At 41.1% G+C, this 18,613-nt stretch overlaps 1 protein-coding gene across 1 annotated transcript in view; it reads left to right on the plus strand.

Annotated features, from left to right (window-relative positions):
* LOC113587654 (dynein heavy chain domain-containing protein 1-like) overlaps window positions 1-18,613 on the plus strand; it is a 25,553-nt gene continuing 6,940 nt past the window's right edge. Inside the window, 33 exon segments of the mRNA XM_035533984.1 lie at window positions 1-12; window positions 108-193; window positions 314-481; window positions 580-756; window positions 1,069-1,272; window positions 1,460-1,570; window positions 1,825-1,981; window positions 2,534-2,785; window positions 3,525-3,668; window positions 3,817-3,931; window positions 4,108-4,340; window positions 4,952-5,195; window positions 5,292-5,449; window positions 5,540-5,665; window positions 5,793-6,037; window positions 6,116-6,242; window positions 6,334-6,507; window positions 6,509-6,533; window positions 8,541-8,632; window positions 8,745-8,904; window positions 8,907-8,960; window positions 9,243-9,259; window positions 9,261-9,369; window positions 9,664-9,761; window positions 10,023-13,191; window positions 13,371-13,491; window positions 13,583-13,775; window positions 14,352-14,634; window positions 14,753-16,535; window positions 16,785-17,005; window positions 17,110-17,293; window positions 17,441-17,543; window positions 18,448-18,597. Coding sequence (XP_035389877.1) covers window positions 1-12; window positions 108-193; window positions 314-481; window positions 580-756; window positions 1,069-1,272; window positions 1,460-1,570; window positions 1,825-1,981; window positions 2,534-2,785; window positions 3,525-3,668; window positions 3,817-3,931; window positions 4,108-4,340; window positions 4,952-5,195; window positions 5,292-5,449; window positions 5,540-5,665; window positions 5,793-6,037; window positions 6,116-6,242; window positions 6,334-6,507; window positions 6,509-6,533; window positions 8,541-8,632; window positions 8,745-8,904; window positions 8,907-8,960; window positions 9,243-9,259; window positions 9,261-9,369; window positions 9,664-9,761; window positions 10,023-13,191; window positions 13,371-13,491; window positions 13,583-13,775; window positions 14,352-14,634; window positions 14,753-16,535; window positions 16,785-17,005; window positions 17,110-17,293; window positions 17,441-17,543; window positions 18,448-18,597 — 9,495 coding nt within the window.

The following is an 18,613-nucleotide window of genomic DNA, read 5'->3' on the forward strand; positions in this document are numbered from 1 at the left end:
ATGCTCTATAGGGTAATTTAATCACATGGAGATGAAATAGTGGATTACCTGCTTTAGTCATGATAATACGCCTTTTCTCCCTTTGAATGGACTGATTGTGACTACAGTTATGTCTGCGTCTAAAAGGACCGTACAAAGCTGCGACCAGAGTTCTCTACAAAAGGTTCAACTCTCAGAGGGACGACCATGACATGTACATTGCCTGTAATCCTGTCTCTGTTCCTGATTATACCCGCCTCTGAAATACATGTTGTCTGCATCCACTGGCGAATCTCTGCCTGGGCATACTCCCACAAGCCTTTGTGCATCAAAGACCCGCTGACCTGTCTGTAGTCCCAGTTGCCACGTTAGTGGCTAAAGTTGGCCCAGAGCTGGCGACAGGACAGTTCACGTGGATGGAGGGACCCTGCCTTACGGCTGCAGCTCTGGGCACTGACATTCCTTTCAAAGTTATTAAACACCCACAGGAAATAGGATCCAGGTGAGAAATTTAGGCTATGCGTTTTCCAACATTTGCTTTTTACATTTCCAGTGATTTTATATGGTAAGTTTTGTATTTGTTTAAGTCCTGCAGATAAGAATGTCCCTAAAAGAGAAATGCACAGAGTTGGACGGAACAAAAAACTAGGGAAAGTAAAGAGGGGCAAAATCTGGTCCTCTTACAGGCACTGAGGTGTTTCACCTTTTTGCCAAGAAAAGACATTTGGGAAAGCTGCAGTTTTATCACCTGAAGGCTTGTGAAGATGGTCCTTTCAGGTCCCGTACCTTTACATACCCCAGTGTTTGGACTCTGACTATCTAACAGTTTAGAAAAATGGCCTCTTTCTTCCATTACAAACAGAGAGACAATCGTGCTGTAAAATTTGATCAATATTTGAAGAGAGATCACAACATAATAAAGAGCATAAAACATATACAGATCATAGAAATCAAGAGAGTTGTTGTTTTCAGAGTGAATATCAGAAGCTTCTTTCTTCAGTGTTGCATTAAATTAGACAAAATGATATATAACCAGATTAATGGGTGGTTTTATTTTCTGTGTTGTATTTTTCTTTTCTTACATATCAGGCCATACGAGCTGTGTGTGGTTCCACCCAGCAAAGCAGGCCCAGACCACTACATCTTTTCCCCCACCTCTGTTACTCATATTCAGGATGGTCAAAGCGTTGGAGTCTGGTCTCTAGCTGGCTGGTATCAGGAAGCAGTTCTATGGAAAGCTCTGAGAGATATTCCTTTTTTCCGATCTTATCTACTACGCAAGGGCTTCATGCGGTGAGTGAAAAACGTAATTTATCAATTATTGTTATTCCTATGTTATTCCTATTCCTATGGATTACGGGATTAATTCATGCAAATGCATGAATCCTGGGCCTTCTATATCAGATGTACTCGTGTACGTGTAAAAATGAGATCTAAACATAACTTATGCAGCTTCTTTTTGCTTGACTTCCCTGTTCAGATGGCGCAGAAACATTCGGCGGATTGCATTCCGACGCAGGCGAGATCTCCTGCACACACACATGCTGATAGCAGTGCCCCAGATCAGCCATGCACTGCTTCACTTCAACAGGTGTGTTGGCATTTAACCTTGCAGTGTTGCTGCCTAAGAAGAGGTGTGCTACTTTGTGTTAGTGTTAACATATTAGTTTATATATATATATATATATATATATATATATATATATATATATATATATATATATATATATAGTTGTGTATTAGTGTTAGTGTTAGTGTTAGTGTTAGTGTATCATCTGTGTGATACTGTATTAGTTGTGTATTAATTTGAGTGCATCAGTCAAGGCCCCGTGTACCTGTTCCTAGACTCCTTGAAGAGCTCAGTAGAGTGTGCTGGATTCCCCAGGATGAGTCCAGGACATTTACTCTTCTAGAGTTCCAGACCAGGCTCTCCAAAGTCTCGCAAGAATCTCGAGGTTTTTTAGAGCGATTCCTACATTACCGCTCTCTCATACTCACTACGGTAATATTCCCTATTATTATTGTAGGTGTTCATTATTTGATCTTATGCCATTACAAACTCACCTAAATGTATTAAATGTATAAAGGGTTTTACATTTGTTAGCTAAATGTGTGACCATGTTTGGTCATTTTCAGTTTCTGAACCAGTTAAGCTTTGTGATGGCATGCATATTAAACATGTTCTTACCACTTGTTTCTTTTGCATGTATAGAAGCTACAGACTTTTCTCTCTTCTTAAAATGTCATCACTTTTCTGGACGTGTTATTGCTCATGTCTAGATGGTGATGTCCTAGCATGTCATGATCAGAGAAAGTGAAGAAACAGGAAAACGACTTCTTTGTTGTCATAACTTTAAAAAGGACACACACACACACACACACACACACACACACACACACACACACACATACACACAGGGTTAAGTATTATTACATGTGTCCAATGTAGCCTACTAAATAAAACTTTGATCAGTGGAGCTGTTTTATAGTGTTCATCTAAACAGTAAAACACTGATACCCACTCAGCAAGCTTTGCCAACCAATCCACTGTTAGGTACGGGATTTCAGCCACAGTGCATATCAGGAGCTACATCAGCAGGTGGAGCTGTCTGCGCAGGGCCAGAGAGGTCTGCCCCTGCACACCCAGCAGGCCTCCACCCGCCGCCTACGCCAGCAGCTTGAGCAGACCGGCCGCGTCCAGCACAAGCTGGGAAGGTTCGCTGCGCTTGTGGACCACATGATTGTTCAAGGACTCGTTACTATCAGTCGGCGTGAGATAACAGCCTTCCACACGAGAGTGCTGAAGGTAGGACACCTGCACTGTGTTGGATAGATTAAACTCAGTTTAATCAGGTTTCTGCATCGGTATGTTTAGATATGTTTATGTTTTAGATATGTTTAGACTGTTTAGATAAAGCTTTCTTTTTCTTTATTAAACTGCACAAATTCAAATGTAAGAAATAAATTCATTTTGTCATTTTGCTGTATGGAATCACACACTGTCTCACAGTGTCAAGTAACATGGCACAGTGAGCTGACTGCAGTAAAACAGGCTTGCTTTAACTGCACAGAGGTTTCAAAAGATTTAGTCAAAACAGGCAGAGTTAACAAACCAAAACACAGTAGTTTATCCAAAAACCACTATGGGGGCAGACAAGAGAGTAGAATCCAGGGGGAACAGGCAAAAGGCAGAATATCCAAGAAGACAGAGTTGATACAACAGCTCAGAATCAAAAGGCTCAACAACACTTCACAAGGTGTTATATAGGGAAATACATCAGGGAAAATGAGACTCAGGTGACTGGGAACAAACAAGTGGTTTATGGGTATTGTAGTCCTAAGTATTGTGTTCTTGTGGAAGACATGACACTCAGAGGGCAATTCTTCCACAACACTGTAGTGTGTCATGTTAAGAATACATTCCTCTGGTCCACAGGTGGTGAAAATATAGGAATGTCATGCTATATACAAAATTGTATATCATAGTAAAGGACATATCAATTGTATGACACTAAAGTTGCTCGTCTGCCTGTTACCCCTGTCAGAGAGAACAGGGGGCAGTAGGCAGTGTGTTCCAGGCAGAGCTGATATTCGGAGAGGACAGTCAGCTTACTGTCTTTCCACCTCTGCACCTGTTCCAGGAGGCACTACGAGGGACACTGTGCTCAGTGCATGACTCTGTACTGCAGGTGGGTGAAGACCTTGTCTCGCTGTACTAAGGTGGAATGGTAGCAGTTCTGCACCTGTTCCTGTCCTAAAATTATACTGCTGTACCTGAGCTAACGGTCGTCTGACCGTTAAACTAAAAAGAGATATTGTGTGATTCTTTTCATATAGGTGGTTGACTCCTGCAATGATTCGTTAGACTCTAAAGAGTCAGTGTTTGTTAGTTTTCAAGACATTACTTCAAGCACCGGTCTGGTGTATAACACGAGTGTTCCTCTGGGTGGAGGTGACTTCATTCTTATTCCTACTTTTTCATGTCACTCTTCAGTAATAGGTTGTTATGCTATAAATGAGTATCAGTAGATTAATAGCTATGTTTTACACTGCAACGATACATCATATAATCTCTCAGATGCATTGTATCAACTGTGTAAAGGTCTCGATTAATTATGTCTTTTTCAGAGTTTGACAAAACAGAACCATTCCTAACAAGTGATGGGAGAATTTCCTCATTGAAGAAGCCTTGTGTTGTTTCAACCTCAACATTGGTGTTGCCCAAAAGGATCTCTCTGCAAGTGCAGGGTAAGAGACTGCACATGCAGTACTGCGCCCTCTCCAGGACACAGCTGGAATGGCACCTGCAGCTCCATGCTGGAACACAGGAAGTAGAAAAAGAGCAGGCCAGAATCACACAGGTAATGTTTGCTCTGGGGCAGTCGTGTAATAGACATCACTGATTGGCACTGTTAATGTGAGGTTAAGGCATAATGCTCAATCTAACTTGATTTTTGGTCTTTACCTGGAGACATTTTTACCTGAGACTTTATTAGCATGCAGTTTGTGACTGAAGTGGCTTCCTGGTGTTTAGACATCATACAAATGTTAATAATGACTGTTATTACATGGGGAGGGGAACTATATCTTACAGCAGGTCTAATTGCACCTGTATCACTGCTGTGTCTGTATCACTGCTGTGTCTGTATCACTGCTGTGTCTGTATCACTGCTGTGTCTGTATCACTGCTGTGTCTGTATCACTGCTGTGTCTGTATCACTGCTGTGTCTGTATCACTGCTTTGTTTGACTTACTGTCACGGTTGGCCACTCCTCGCATCCCTGTCTCCCTCCTTTCTCTGTCTTGTCATTGTTTCATTTTCTCCATTCCAGTTCCAGTCCTTGTTTTGGTTTTCACTCTCTGGACCTTTCTAATGATTGTGGATTTGTCCTTAGTAAATCTTGATCTTCTCAGCGTATGCGTCCACCCCCTGATCGCTCCATGTCCTTACACATGTGACCCTCTCATCTAGGAAGCCTTCCAAGAGATCCATCAGCTGTGTGAAAGCCATTCTTGGTTGGTGGACACCTATTTCTTTATCAGCCAGTGGAGGCCAGCTTCTCTGGAGAGCATGCGTGGGTGGTCTGCACTTCAGTATGAGGAGCATGTGCAGAAGGTTCAGCTCTGGATAGAGCGAGTACGGTCTATGCCTCCTGCATTCACCACGTCCAACAAGCTTCTGACTGTCAACCTCTCTCATATCCGTGAGAAGCTAGGTGTGTATGTGACAGGGGCCCTCATAACTGTACAAGTCCATATATTCCACAGCACACCTTCTGTAATAGTGTTTGTTTGTTTGTTTGTTGTCACAGAGCCCATGCTGAACACCATTGAGGAGGATGCTTTGAGGTTTCTGTCCGAGGAACTGCAGTTACATTCAGAAAACTTAAAATCTGAGCTGAAGAAAGTTATTGAGAGCTTGAAATCAGAACCCACTGACTTCAATGGACAGACAAACTATATTGGCATGGTACACGGTCCGGTTAGACCGTCACTACACATGACCGTTACACTCTATGTTGCTACTGGTAATTAATAAAACCTTTGTCTTTATTTTCAGGTGAAATTCTACAAGGAGAAGTCAGTGGATATGCAGGCACAGCTAAAGTTCATCTGTTCCCTCCAGGAGATTGTGCAGCTAAACTGCAGAAGCTCAACTCCAGGCAAACAGCCCTTGGTGGAACAGGTGGGCATAATTAAATATGATCACTGAATGTTGGGAGCAAATTGGAGTAGCAAGAAATTTGTGATGTTTCTGTGATTTCAAAGAACAGATTTTATAGTTTGGTTGGATTTGTCTTTGTTTGTTGTAGACACATGACTTGTGGAACCACTTTGTTCCTCTGCTGGAGAGAGCAGAAGAGATGGTCACCAGGCAGCTGCCATCCGTGGTGAACATGCTGGACAGCACATTTTCCTCGCTCACTGAGCAAGTACGGGAGCTGGTCAGCAAGGCCACAGCTGGACCAACTGTTGGGCTAATGAGTACTACCCTCACAGGAATGTGCAAACAGCTGCATGATCTGAGCAGGACCAGCAAGAGTCTGAGAGGTAAAGTGTTCCTGGGCCAGGACTTAAACGGCACAGATTATGATTCTGCACATATTGATTTTTCTGTCATCTCTGTCTCTCTTAGGACACCCATTAGATCTCACGTTGTGACAAGAGCCAAACAGACTGTTGAAGCTCAGATGGGGCTTTGGGAACTGCTGACTATGTCCAGTGCACAGATTCGAGAATGGAAGCTCCTTCTTTTCAGCAAGGTGTGTGTCACACATTATCTGCCTCCACAGATGTCTGCTTCCCCTTAATTTGGACAGTGTAGTAGCATTTTCTCTAAACATCCGTTTGCAGTTTGTGGTGTCCAGATCCCAGGAGAAGGTTACTAAATGGCTTGAACAGGCAGCCATACTGGCAAAAGTCATCACCTCCCACAATGCAGTGCTTCAGGAGACCTTGCACACTCTTGAGAGCTTCAACCAGCAGCTGTCGGTGTTAGCCAAACTAAGCAACCCTACAGTGAAACACAAAACACTGGACAAACATTTTTAAGGGTAAGGCTGCATGCGCTGTAGAACAGAAACCGACAGAGAATGTGAAACTCACATTTAGGCTTCGTTTTTACCTTCTTGTCTACCAGTGGCTGGTCTAGAAGGAGCATTAAGTGCACATGTCCTATCATCTGTTGGATTAAAGTCTCTTCTCTAACTGTAACGGTGAGCAGTAAGGAGGCGACGCATGTGCGGAGAAGAGCGAGATTTATTCAGGGCAAATCCAGAATTAGAGTCAGTATAATGTCCAGAGTCAAACTACCAATACAAAGAGTACGGGGATACATTGATTAACAAACAAAAACATATGAAGGCAAATTGGGAAGCAGGCTATAATAAAATATGCTAGAAAACTTGGGGCTAAGAAACACAAAGGCACAGAGTACAAACTTACCAAACATAATGGGTTCAAATATAAATGCACACACACAGAGTCAATAAACAACCACAATGATCAGCCAAAACTAAGGGAAACAAGGCAGAGCTTAAATACAATCAACTAAACGAGGGACAGGTATGGAAAATAAAACGAGGGGAGGAGGAAACAAAACTATGGAACGGAACTAAAAAGACACAAGACAGGGAAAACATGGAACACGGAAACTGGGAGGGACTGATCATGACATTAACCAATAAAACATCTCTGGAGAGCTTGTGTGTTGAGACTAGCCATCTTGAGATATGTGGGTGCATGTCAGAATATGGCATTTTTCTCTGTAAAGTGTAATTATATTAATCTGATGATGTCCCATCACTTCTTAGGGTGGTTTGAGTCATTGGAAGAAAAATAATATCTGCTTGATTTTTTTTTTAAATAGTTGAAAGGAAATATAAGATAAAAATATCCATATTGCCAGACATTAAAGTTTTAACATGATTCCACAGTGAGTGTGCAAAGATCCAGATTGTAAAACATCAGTGTAAAAGCAATAATATACATGTTCTTGCAGGAATTAGTAATAAATAAGGTTCTGAGTGATCTTATTATTATTATTATTATTATTATTATTATTATTATTATTATATATTAGGAATGTTATGGTACACAGTACCAGGTATGTATGAATGTATGTTTTTATAGTTGTAAGGCATTTTAATCTAATGGTTTATGTTTACATATATTTTTCAAACCAATATAAATAATGAACGTTAATAACCTATATATTAATTATTATCCAAAACAAATAAAATGTATATGCCATAGAAATAGGTACTGTAAATAAGTCAAAGTCAAATTTATTTATATAGTGATTTTTACAACAGATGTGACACAAAGCAACTTTACAAATGTCCAAATCCAAGCCCCAGTGAGCAAGCCAAGGGCAACAGTGGCCAGGAAAAACTCCTAGAGCACGAGGAGAAACCTTGAGAGGAACAAGACTCAAAAGGGGGGGGCCCTTCAGTCCTCAAGTTCTCTGTGGTGTGTGTGAGAATTTCTCCCACTGATGGAAAAGTATCTCAGATGGCTGTCTCAAAAAACTGGTTAGGAGAACAGAGTGTGCGTCATCACAGTAAAGGGAAGCTGTAATGTCAGGGAGCAACCGAGACACGAGAGCTAAAAGGTTTTATTCTTCACAGAATAGCAAAAGAGCACAGCAGTGTGTGTGTGTCTGTGTCTGTGTCTGTGTGTGTGTCTGTGGGCCTGTCCCTTGAGCTGGGTGCCTGGCGCACTGTGACAGAATTCTACTGGTATAAAAATATTTGCTTTTATATACAGCATGATCAAATATGTGATCAAATATGTCATTATTTTGATGCTTTCACTTTTTCTAAAATGTAAAATTAGTGAATAGTAAACAGAGCAGGTGTGTCCAGACTATTGACTGTAAATGTTGCTCAATATTGAGTTTTTGGTGAGAAATATTACAGAGTAACACAATACATTTTCTGAATTTGATTCTAGTCGTTAGCTACAAAAAATTACAGAATTGCTGCCAGTATATATTGTATTTTAAAAAATATTATAATCGATATCTTAATTATGTTGTTAACATCATATTTTGGGTCTAGGCATGGGTTTACTCTATGTCCCAGACCAGAATTAACTGTGGCTGAATCTTATGAACAAAGGACTATGGGAGCATCGCGATAATATCACCAAGGTGACAACACAACCACAGTGTTTATGCCTGGAGTTTAACTGGTACAGATGATTCATGCTGCATGAGTGAAAGCGTCAGAGTGTGTGTGTGTGTGTGTGTGTATCCTGTGTAGATCTGCAGCGATGCCCAGGCAGAGGCAGACATGCAGTGGGAGCTCCACAGACTGCAGCGGTGCTGGGAAGGAAGCACGTTCAGGCTGGCCAAGCTCATCTTCACCCTGTGGCACGACAACAGCCCAGCGCTGGGTGAAGCTCCACGGAAGAAGCCAGACGCTTGACTTTGGTTTCAAACCATCACTCCTGGGACAGTGGCACGTTCACCATTATAGGTACACAAGAGAAACAAAGCACCCCAAGATGATACTTCATTTACATATTTAAGATTTTAAGATGTATATGTTGGGTCGCAAGGATGTGCACTGTGAATTTTATTGTGCAACTGCTTAGTGCCTCCATACACACACACACACACACACACACACACAACCAGCAAATGAGCCCAATCCATTAACAAACATACAGACCACAATTGATTCAATAGAGAATAAAAGCAACAGTTTGCTATTTATTGTGAATCTTATTTATTTACTTATTTGATTGTTTGTGGTCAGGATTGGACACATTGCGGTTGCCAGACTGAGGACAGCGTTATGACTCTCTCCTGCATGCGGGTTTCCCCACATGCTGCTGAATTCAGGCAGGAGGCAGAACACTGGGTGCAGATAATGCAAGAGCTCCGTACGTACGCGCAAGCTTAAAAGGCTCCGCACCTATGCACACGCTTAAAAGGCTCCGTACATACACACACACACTTAAAAGGCTCCGCATGTACACACGCTTAAAAGGCTCCGTATGTACACACACGCTTAAAAGGCTTGCTTCGATATAACGCCTGCTATCTTTATTGACAGTAGGGTAGTATTTATTTATTATCAATTATATTTACATTTATATTTATATATATATATATATATATATATATATATATATATATATGTATGTATGTGTGTGTGTATATTTCATTTATAATAGAGGAGCTACTAGACCTTTTTGAAAGATACCAAAAGAAGTGGGTCTTCCTCAGCAAAATATTCCATGAAACATTTGTCAGCACACAAAATGTGGACTTGGTAAGTTTATTTCTTTAAGGTAATTTACAGAATACATACTATATATTTTTTAAAATATATTTCTTGTGTATTTAATTTATACTATGTCTTGTCTATGCTGACTAATATGTCTTGTCTCGTGCACTTACCTTTATGTATGTTGTATATTTGCACATCGGAGTTTGGAGAAACGCAATCTTGTTCAGCTGTGTACTACTTGTTGTATAGTCTGAACAAGAAGTCTCAGTGTTTACTGATCCTAATCTGATTCTTGTATTGCAGTTAGAGAAGTTTTCCCCAGTGGACAAGACATTTCGTGAAATGATTCATGTTACATTAAGTGACCCACATGTGCTGAATTTTGTTAGAGGGCACAAGGCCAGAGAGACAAATTGTCACTTCCATGGAAAAAATCTGCGCCTTCTTTTCATTGAAGGACTCAAAGTGATGGAGGACATTTCCAGCCAGTTGCTACATCTTCTTGATTCACTGCGTGGGGAGTTCCCCAGACTGAGATTTCTGAGTGATGGGGAGGTAATCAAACTTCTCTCCCTGAACCTAACACCATCTTCTCTTCTGCCGCTGGTGCGTAAGTGCTTCAGAGGAGTGCGATGGCTCGAGGTTGGCAACAGTGGCAGCCATGATTTGACAGATCTAATGAGTGAACTAGAGCTGTCCAACACCCAGATGAGTGTAAAGGGTGTTTATGGATCCCTAATGGAGCATGTTCCCTTCACCTGCTCAGTGGAGCCTCATTACATCCCTGTGGTTTGGCTTGGTCATTTGGAGACAAAGCTTCATCAAACAATTAAACAGCTGATCTTGAAATGCACTGTTGCTCGACATTGTCCTGAGCCAGTAGAGAATGAGCTTAAACAGGATACACGTTTTGGTTGTGTTCCTTCACATGAAGATAAAGACAAAAGACAGTCTCCATCTGTTCTGCAGCTAATCTCTGAATATCCCCTGCAGTGCCTTTTTGTGGCAGAGGAGGTCTTGTGGTGCAGTGAAATCCAAAAGGTTGTTCTTAACCCTGCTCCAACCATGTGGGTACAAATTAAAGCACATAATGCAGCAAAACTTCAAACCCTGTGCCAAACTATACGAGATACCATTTCAAATTCATATGATATGTCCCTGGCATCCAGGAGGACAGTGACAGCACTCCGTGCCCTAGTTTTACTTACCATTAAGCATTCTCAACAGGTTACTGTCCTTGCTGAAGTAAAGGGTGGCCTGGAATCTGCTTTTGAGTGGAAGAGGATCATGAAGTATCGCAACAGTGCCATTGACAAATCAGGTCAAAGCAGTTTGCCCCTATCTCTCGAGGACCCAAGCTGGACCGAACATTCTGTTCATGTTGATGTCTTGGGGACAAAGTTGACTTATGGCTATGAATATATAGGGCCTGAGAACTGGGTTTTTGTGAATACCCCTTCAGCAGACCGAGCCTGTTTGGGCATTCTTCTTGCCCTCAACAGTTACAGATGTGCCTTTATGACTGGGTCCCTCATGTCTGGTAAGGAAAATACTGTACTGCAATTAGGATGGGGACTGGGACGGCAAGTCATTACCTTGGGATGCTGTGCAAATACGAGTCCTTTACTTATTTGCCAAATGTTGCTTGGCGCTCTTCAAACTGGAGCCTGGCTAGTGCTTGATTCTGTGGATTCAATGGAACAGGGGACGTTATCTGTTCTAGGGCAACATTTGACAGACATTCATCAGTGCCTATCAATATTTCAGGAAGAAGCACAGCTGAAATTACAGGAGCCTAATGGTCACAGGGAAAAGCTTTCACCACAGGAGTTCGACAGGGATCCCATTTACACAGTAAAAAAAATGCTGTTTGGAGGGAGAAATATTTGGGCCAAATTAAGCTATGGCTGTGTCATAATTTCATCAAATGGGTACTCAGCTGAAGTACCAGATAACTTGCGAACTGCTGCAAGATCGGTTTCATTAATGCAACCTGATTATAGCGTCATTACAGAGGTTTTGCTGGTTTCTATGGGATTTTCTCAAGCAGCGAGCATGAGCAGACGACTTATTTCTCTCTTTAGTCTGGCCAAGGATTCATTTTGCCTTCCAGATTTTGTTAGTGGAGCTCAATCTTCCTGGCTTATTCTTCTCCAAAAAGTAATCTATGCTTCTGGAACATGTCTTTACAGAGGTTCTGATGACAATGGACAGAACGGACAGAAACCTGATTGTATACCTATCAAAGCATCTGAACAACTGCCACAGGAAATGAAAGATCACTGTTCATCCCTTGATAAGTACACCAGTAACTGCTCCATTGTACATTCTGTAAGAGAAGACCAGGCAGTTATCAGAGGAATAATGTTGATTTTATTGCCTGCCATCACTAAGCACAGTAGAGCTTTACAATTCCGCACCATCTTTGAAGAAATCTTTCCAATTGCAAGATCCTTACCAGTTCTTCAAACATTTATGGAAACAAGTGAAAAAAATCTCCTTAGAGATGCTATCACAGAGGAGTTGCAAAAAATAGGATGTTGTGCTGACACACAACTGCTTCACAACACTGTGACTCTGCATCAGGCCCTACGATTCTCTAACGCAGTTGTGCTTGTGGGGCCACCAGGTAGTGGGAAAACAACTTTGTATCAAGCTCTTGCAGGAGCACTTCGACGACTTGCAGCAAAGTCTGCAGATGCTGCATTTGAGGAAGGCTTTGCAGATCCCAAACTTTTGTCCACTTCATGTTGGTGCTCTGTTGACACTGTGGTATTATTTCCTAATGCTCTGTCTGATGAGGAGCTTTTTGGTGGATGCCATGAACAACCAGGGTCATGGCGGGACGGATCCTTCACTAAAGTACTGAGGGATACAGAACAACATGATTTTTCAGTTAGTGCTTTATCCAAAATGAAGAAGAATGTTGAGATACAAAGAGTTAAATGGCTAGTGCTGGATGGGGAACCATTGACCCAATCAAGATGGTTTGACTGTTTGGGTACTCTGGGTGACCCCAAAAATCCCTTTGTTTCCCTCTCATCAGGCGAGAATATTCATCCATCACAAGAGGTGCTCAAATTCCTCATAGAGTCAACCAGTCTTGCAGACGCAAACCCCTCTGCACTGACGTGGTGCAGCCTGGTGTATGTTTCTGGAAAGTATCTGTGGAAGGCAGCGTGGAAAGCTGAGATGAACTCTCTGTACAGGGAGCACACCCTGGACCAAAGAACTTTAAAAATGTGGAGCTGTTTAGCTGAAGATCTTTTCTCTAGCACTCTGAATTTCCTTAGACACAATGAATTAAACACTGTCATGCCCATGGATGGGCATGGAGCCAGTAGATCAAGTCTGAAGATCACTGATGGTTTGCAAGAAATAACGTCATTCATTAAGATCCTCCATGCTCTTCTGGCAGAGTCTGGCAAGGGATGTGTCTTAAAATGTGCATCTAAGCATACTACAGAAAGAGGTAAAATTTAATACCTGTTATGCCTTTAAATTCACTTAATCTTGAATGTCTATTCCTAGACAGGATTTTTTAGCATTTTTCAGTAATTTGTTCATGATTTGTGAGTTTCTGCTATTACATGGAAAGGTGTATTTATAAACTATAATAATATAATCTAGAACTTGTAAATTCTCATCTAGGTACCAGTATCAAGCCTTCCTTGCAAGATCCAGGGCTCATGTCTGCCTCCACAGAGGTACAGGCCAGAAACCTTTTTGTTGTTGCTTATATTTGGAGCTTTGGGGGACACCTGCATCCCAGGTAAGTGCTCAAAATGAAGAGGTTTCATGGGAGTTGTAGTGCAGAATGTATTTAAGCTTCCAGGAAAATTTTGTTATTTTCTTGGTTTTAGACACTGGCCACAATTTGATCTTCTTGCACGAAAAGCCTTGTTGGAGAGCCGTTACAAAATTGAAGTTCCAACTCAAGGCACAGTATTTGAGCACTTCTTTAACTTTGCTGATACAATGTTAGAAGATTCCACCAGGGTGGTTGACTTCACCAGAAATAAGGGTCCAAAGCACTCCTATACATCTGTGCCACAGGTCTGTCTGTTCATGTGCAATAGTGAACACATCTTTATGATATAATATTTGTCTAAGGGCCATTCCATGTCATATTACTTGGTGACACATCTGTGACACAGTCTGTCACATATTTTGGAGAACATACAAGGTAAAACTGGTTAAAAAAAAAAAAAGGCACTATTTATGTTTTTTTTTTGGGGGGGGAGCGCATCATGTTGGTTAAATGCAAAATTGTTTGTCATATTTTAGAAACTTGGTCAACCCAGTAGCAGTACTTAACACAAAAAACACGGATAAGGATCCTTCCTGGTTGTCATCATATGTCTGTAGATGTTTATCTGAGAAATTAACTTTATTTTTATTTTATACAACAGGTTTTTTTAACATTTGAACATAAAGTAGATTATTAACTATTTTGACATAAAGTAGATGACTGACCATTTTCAATTAGTATATTCATTTAAGGATTTGCTGTATCTGGTTGTGTCATTGGCATGGAATGATCTATGGACTTTAGCAGATATGAAACAATAATTTCAATTTTGATATTTATTAAATAATTCCTGTATAGTAAAATCTTTTTCCCCAACACAGTATGGAAAATGTGCATATCTCATGGACCTCATGTTGGAAGCCCATCAATCAGTACTACTAGTAGGAGAAACAGGTTCAGGCAAAACGAAGTTGGGTAAATCTTTGTTATCCCCCCCCAAAATACATGTGCACCTACCAGTTAGCCCACTGCTGCACCCAGCTGATTTACGAAGTCTTCTGGAGAGTATAGGCAGGCGGAAGGCTCGCCTAGACTTTCTGGGAGCCATCATGCAGTATCCTGGTTTAGTTCTGTTTCTTGATGACTTGCATGAAGCACCTTTTGGTAAGTATATTAATGATCATCCTCTGCTTGAAGCAGTATTTTGCTGTTTTGTTTTTCTTTAAAATGATCTTTTGCCATTATGTAATTAACCAGACTCTCTATCTTTGTTCCTGTTCAGACATTTATGGGAAGACATCCATGACTTTGGAGATCTTACGTCAGTGTATCTCAAGGGGCGGGGTGCCGACTTCAGATGGCTGTCACTTTAAGATGTTCTGCTCTGGAGCGATTAGTTATCTAAGCACTTGCAGTACTCTTGGACCAAACAGCAGCAAGTTCAACCAGATTTCCCCACGGCTCTCTAGGCTGTTTACAGTCCTGGCACTCCCTAGCATGACTCTGGAGATTCTGTTTTCTATCCATTCAACACAGTTACAACAGTGGCTGAAAAACTTCCCTTCTATGCCAAGGATCACAGATTTGACACACCGCATTGTTACTGCAACCTTTGGTGTATATCTTGCTGTGCGTAAAGTTTTTCGCTTTTCTACACACACTTCCCAGTTTGTTTTTTCGCTACATGACCTTAAAAAAGTATTCCAAGGTATGTGTCTTTGGGATCCAAAGATGCAATCCCGGCAGTTACTCCAGAGGAATTTTAGCCTCACTTCATCGGCTTTGCCTGTCTTTGCTCCAACATCTCTTGGTCCTGCAGCAAACGTGCTCACCATTGCCCGTCTGTGGATGCATGAGTGTTTCCGCACGTTTGGTGATCGCTTGTCCTCAGACGAGGAATGCCAAAAACTGGTGTCAATTCTGACCCAGATGTCTGAGGAGAATTTTGGTAGTAGTATTGTGACTGAATGCCAAACTAGAGAAGACTTGTCCAGCCCTGCATGTCAGTCAAAAAGCAGAAAAGCAGATCACATAAGTCAGTCTCTACATTTGAAGCCTGTTCCACAAGATATGGAGGAAAGTACGATATCTAGAAAGGAGTCTGTTGAATCCCCCATAGCTGAAGGCATAGAAAGTCATTCAAAGCAGGTGGAAAAATCAGAGTGGTGTTCTGAGGAAGAGAACAGCTCTGACTACAGCGTTTCAAGTAGTGAGACTGAAGAAGACTGTTATAGCTCTGCTTCTTCAAACAGACGTAAACAGGAAGAGAGTGACTATGATTCAGCCTCAAGCACAGTGACAGGTAACCCTCAAATTCCTCCCAGTTCTCCTAGAGACACCAAGCTGTGGAGGTCCTCCACCAAAGTGAACCAAAGCATGGCTTCTCAGCAGGTACTGAATCAGTCTGATGTTCCAACTTGTAAAAAACCTCAGGACTCCTCCAAAATGTTTCTGCAGCTGCTACTAGATTCAGGTTCTTCTATCCGCAATGTTGTCTTTAGCTCAGACATTTGTGGACCCAGCAAAACCATAGCAGAGCACCAGTTTCGATGCCAGTTTGCGTACCTTGAGAGAGACATGGCTGTGTTGGTACAGCAGCTGGCCCATATTGTAGCAAACAGAGAAGAAGGAGATAACTGCAACTCTGCGCCGTATGCTGTGTATCACCAGAGAGTATGTCAGCTCACACACGTATTACGCGCCTTGCTTGTTCCTGGTGGACATGGGGTTCTCTTCAGAGCTGCAAAGAAAACAGGCCGGAAGAGTACTGTACGTCTTGCGGCCTATTTGACAGGATACAGAATAATTGAGGTTCATCACAGGAATGAGGGCAAGTTAAAGGAGATGTGGAAGGAGGCTGAGAGACACATCTGCCTATGTGGTGGACACGTGGTGTTTCTGATCCATGAGGATACTAGCCAGGCTGTGAGGGATGAGTTACTGGTGGTCATGGATACTGGAACATTCCCCAGGCATTACACAGATGAAAAACTGAAAGTACCAAATTCCGGTACCCTAGTGAACAACACACAGTGTCATCTAAAGTATGACCAGGTCCTTGAAAAGTAAGGAATACATTTCCATTTCATTTCAAAAAGATTAATTTGAACTGTAATTTGAACTTCATCATGACTCCAATGCACTATGTTAAAATAACATTTGTAGCATATTATCATTTTCTAATTAGGACTGTTTAATGAATTTAAATGTTAAACATTGTGGTCTCATAAGTTTCTTCATCCCATAATTTTGGGGGTGATATATGTTAGAAGCTATACAGTAAATTTCACATACAATACATTTCTTTTATGTAGGTGCTTCACAAATGCCCAGAGAAATATACATGTGTTTTTATTGGTGCCTATCAACCGTGTCGCATATGAAAGACAAGCCGGACAGTTGGCCAGTGCTGTGGCACACATTACCAAGGCAGTAACCCTGTGCTGCTGTGTAGAGGTGTACCAGCCGTGGAGCTCTGACACTTTAGTGGAAATTGCCTCTCGGCAGATTCAGATTACAAACATAGATATTAAAGGTATGGTGGGATATGTGTCCTGCAATTACAATACATTTTAGCAAGAAAGTGAATGTACATTATCATATAAAGCTTGTTTTTTTTTTTCTTTCTTTCCTTCTTAGTTGATGCAACCCTGGTGGGGAGTATTACTCAGGCAATGGCTGGAATACACACATCTGCCACTGCATATGCTTCTTCCTTGCTCAACATTCATCCATTCAGCCCTCAGACCTTTATTGAGCTGATAGCGTACTTCTGCTATCTTTATGACCACCTTGGTGAAGAGGGCAGAGGAAACACCAACAGGTGAGCTACTAAGTACAAGTACTGGTATTTGAGCTAAATACTATTTTATATAGCAGTTTCTTTGTGGAATTCACCAAAATGGTAAATATATGAATATCAAATTCTACTCTTATTTTGTCTTTTTACTTGTTTGATGGTCTGTTTCAGGGTAGCAACAGTTGTGACCCGTGTGAAGGAAATGATTGCGACAGCACAGACTTACAGTAAAGAAGTGCTCAGGCTAGAGGACCAATATGAAAACACACAAAAGGTAGAACAAGATCAGTGGAGTGTCCTTTACACACACATCATTTACATACCTTGATTTGCATTAATGTAATTCTCTTAAAAATATTATTTATTTATTTCATACCAAAATGTTTATACAAAAAAGCTATGAAAGCTATCATACAAAATTTATGTGGAGTGTTTTGAGAAAAGTGGATCTTTATAGATTGAGCAGTTTTGGTTCAAACATTTTTGAGCCCTTAAATATCATATTTGAAAGTATTTGTTAATCACTTACTGTGGTCTTCTTCACCTGCCACCTGGTTCCTGTTGATGATCTCCACAGTGTGCTCCTGCTTCTTAATTTACCCAATAATTTTTTACTTTGTTGGTCAGTAGTTATAAAATTTTCAAATGTCATAACTCAGGTCTCATGTTGAGAGGTAACAGAAAACGATTCCAGATAGGCTCCAGAATCAGATGCCACATCTACAATCAACTCTAGATCTTTAGTCTGCTTTAATCAGTGAATGGAGTGAATATAAAACAGGAGGACTGTATAAAAGGACTATAATTCTTTTGTGGTTCAACAAATCTAGGCATACATAAAATATGGACAGACATACATACATACATACATACATACATACATACATACATACATAAAATACATATAGTGTTGACAGACAGCACTACAACAGTTCATTGCTGGCAGTCAGCATTTCAGACTAATTCTTAATTGCAAATACATTGTGATAAAATATGGTACCAAGACAAATGAAATTCTGACACTGTCCATTTTTTAAAGGACTGTGGTGTACTTGATTTTAAGGTTTTGTTTCTGTATAACTTCCTTCAGTGGTGATAAGCCACAAAACAGTAGAGTTTAGCTGTAAATGAACTTTATGTTCAGAACCAGTGTCACTCCTTATGTCATTCTGGTGCAGACTCTAAAGCAACTGCAAAGGTCTTTGACCGAAGAACACAGACACTGTGAACAAACCCGTCAGTACTGTCTACAGGAAGAGAGTCAACTATCTCATCTGGAAGAGCACTTGGAACAAGGTGGACACCAAGTCCAGGGAGCATTCAGAGAGGTCCTACTGCTGTTCA

The sequence above is a fragment of the Electrophorus electricus genome, chromosome 15 (assembly GCF_013358815.1).
Source record: "Electrophorus electricus isolate fEleEle1 chromosome 15, fEleEle1.pri, whole genome shotgun sequence".
NCBI classification, from domain to species: domain Eukaryota; kingdom Metazoa; phylum Chordata; class Actinopteri; order Gymnotiformes; family Gymnotidae; genus Electrophorus; species Electrophorus electricus.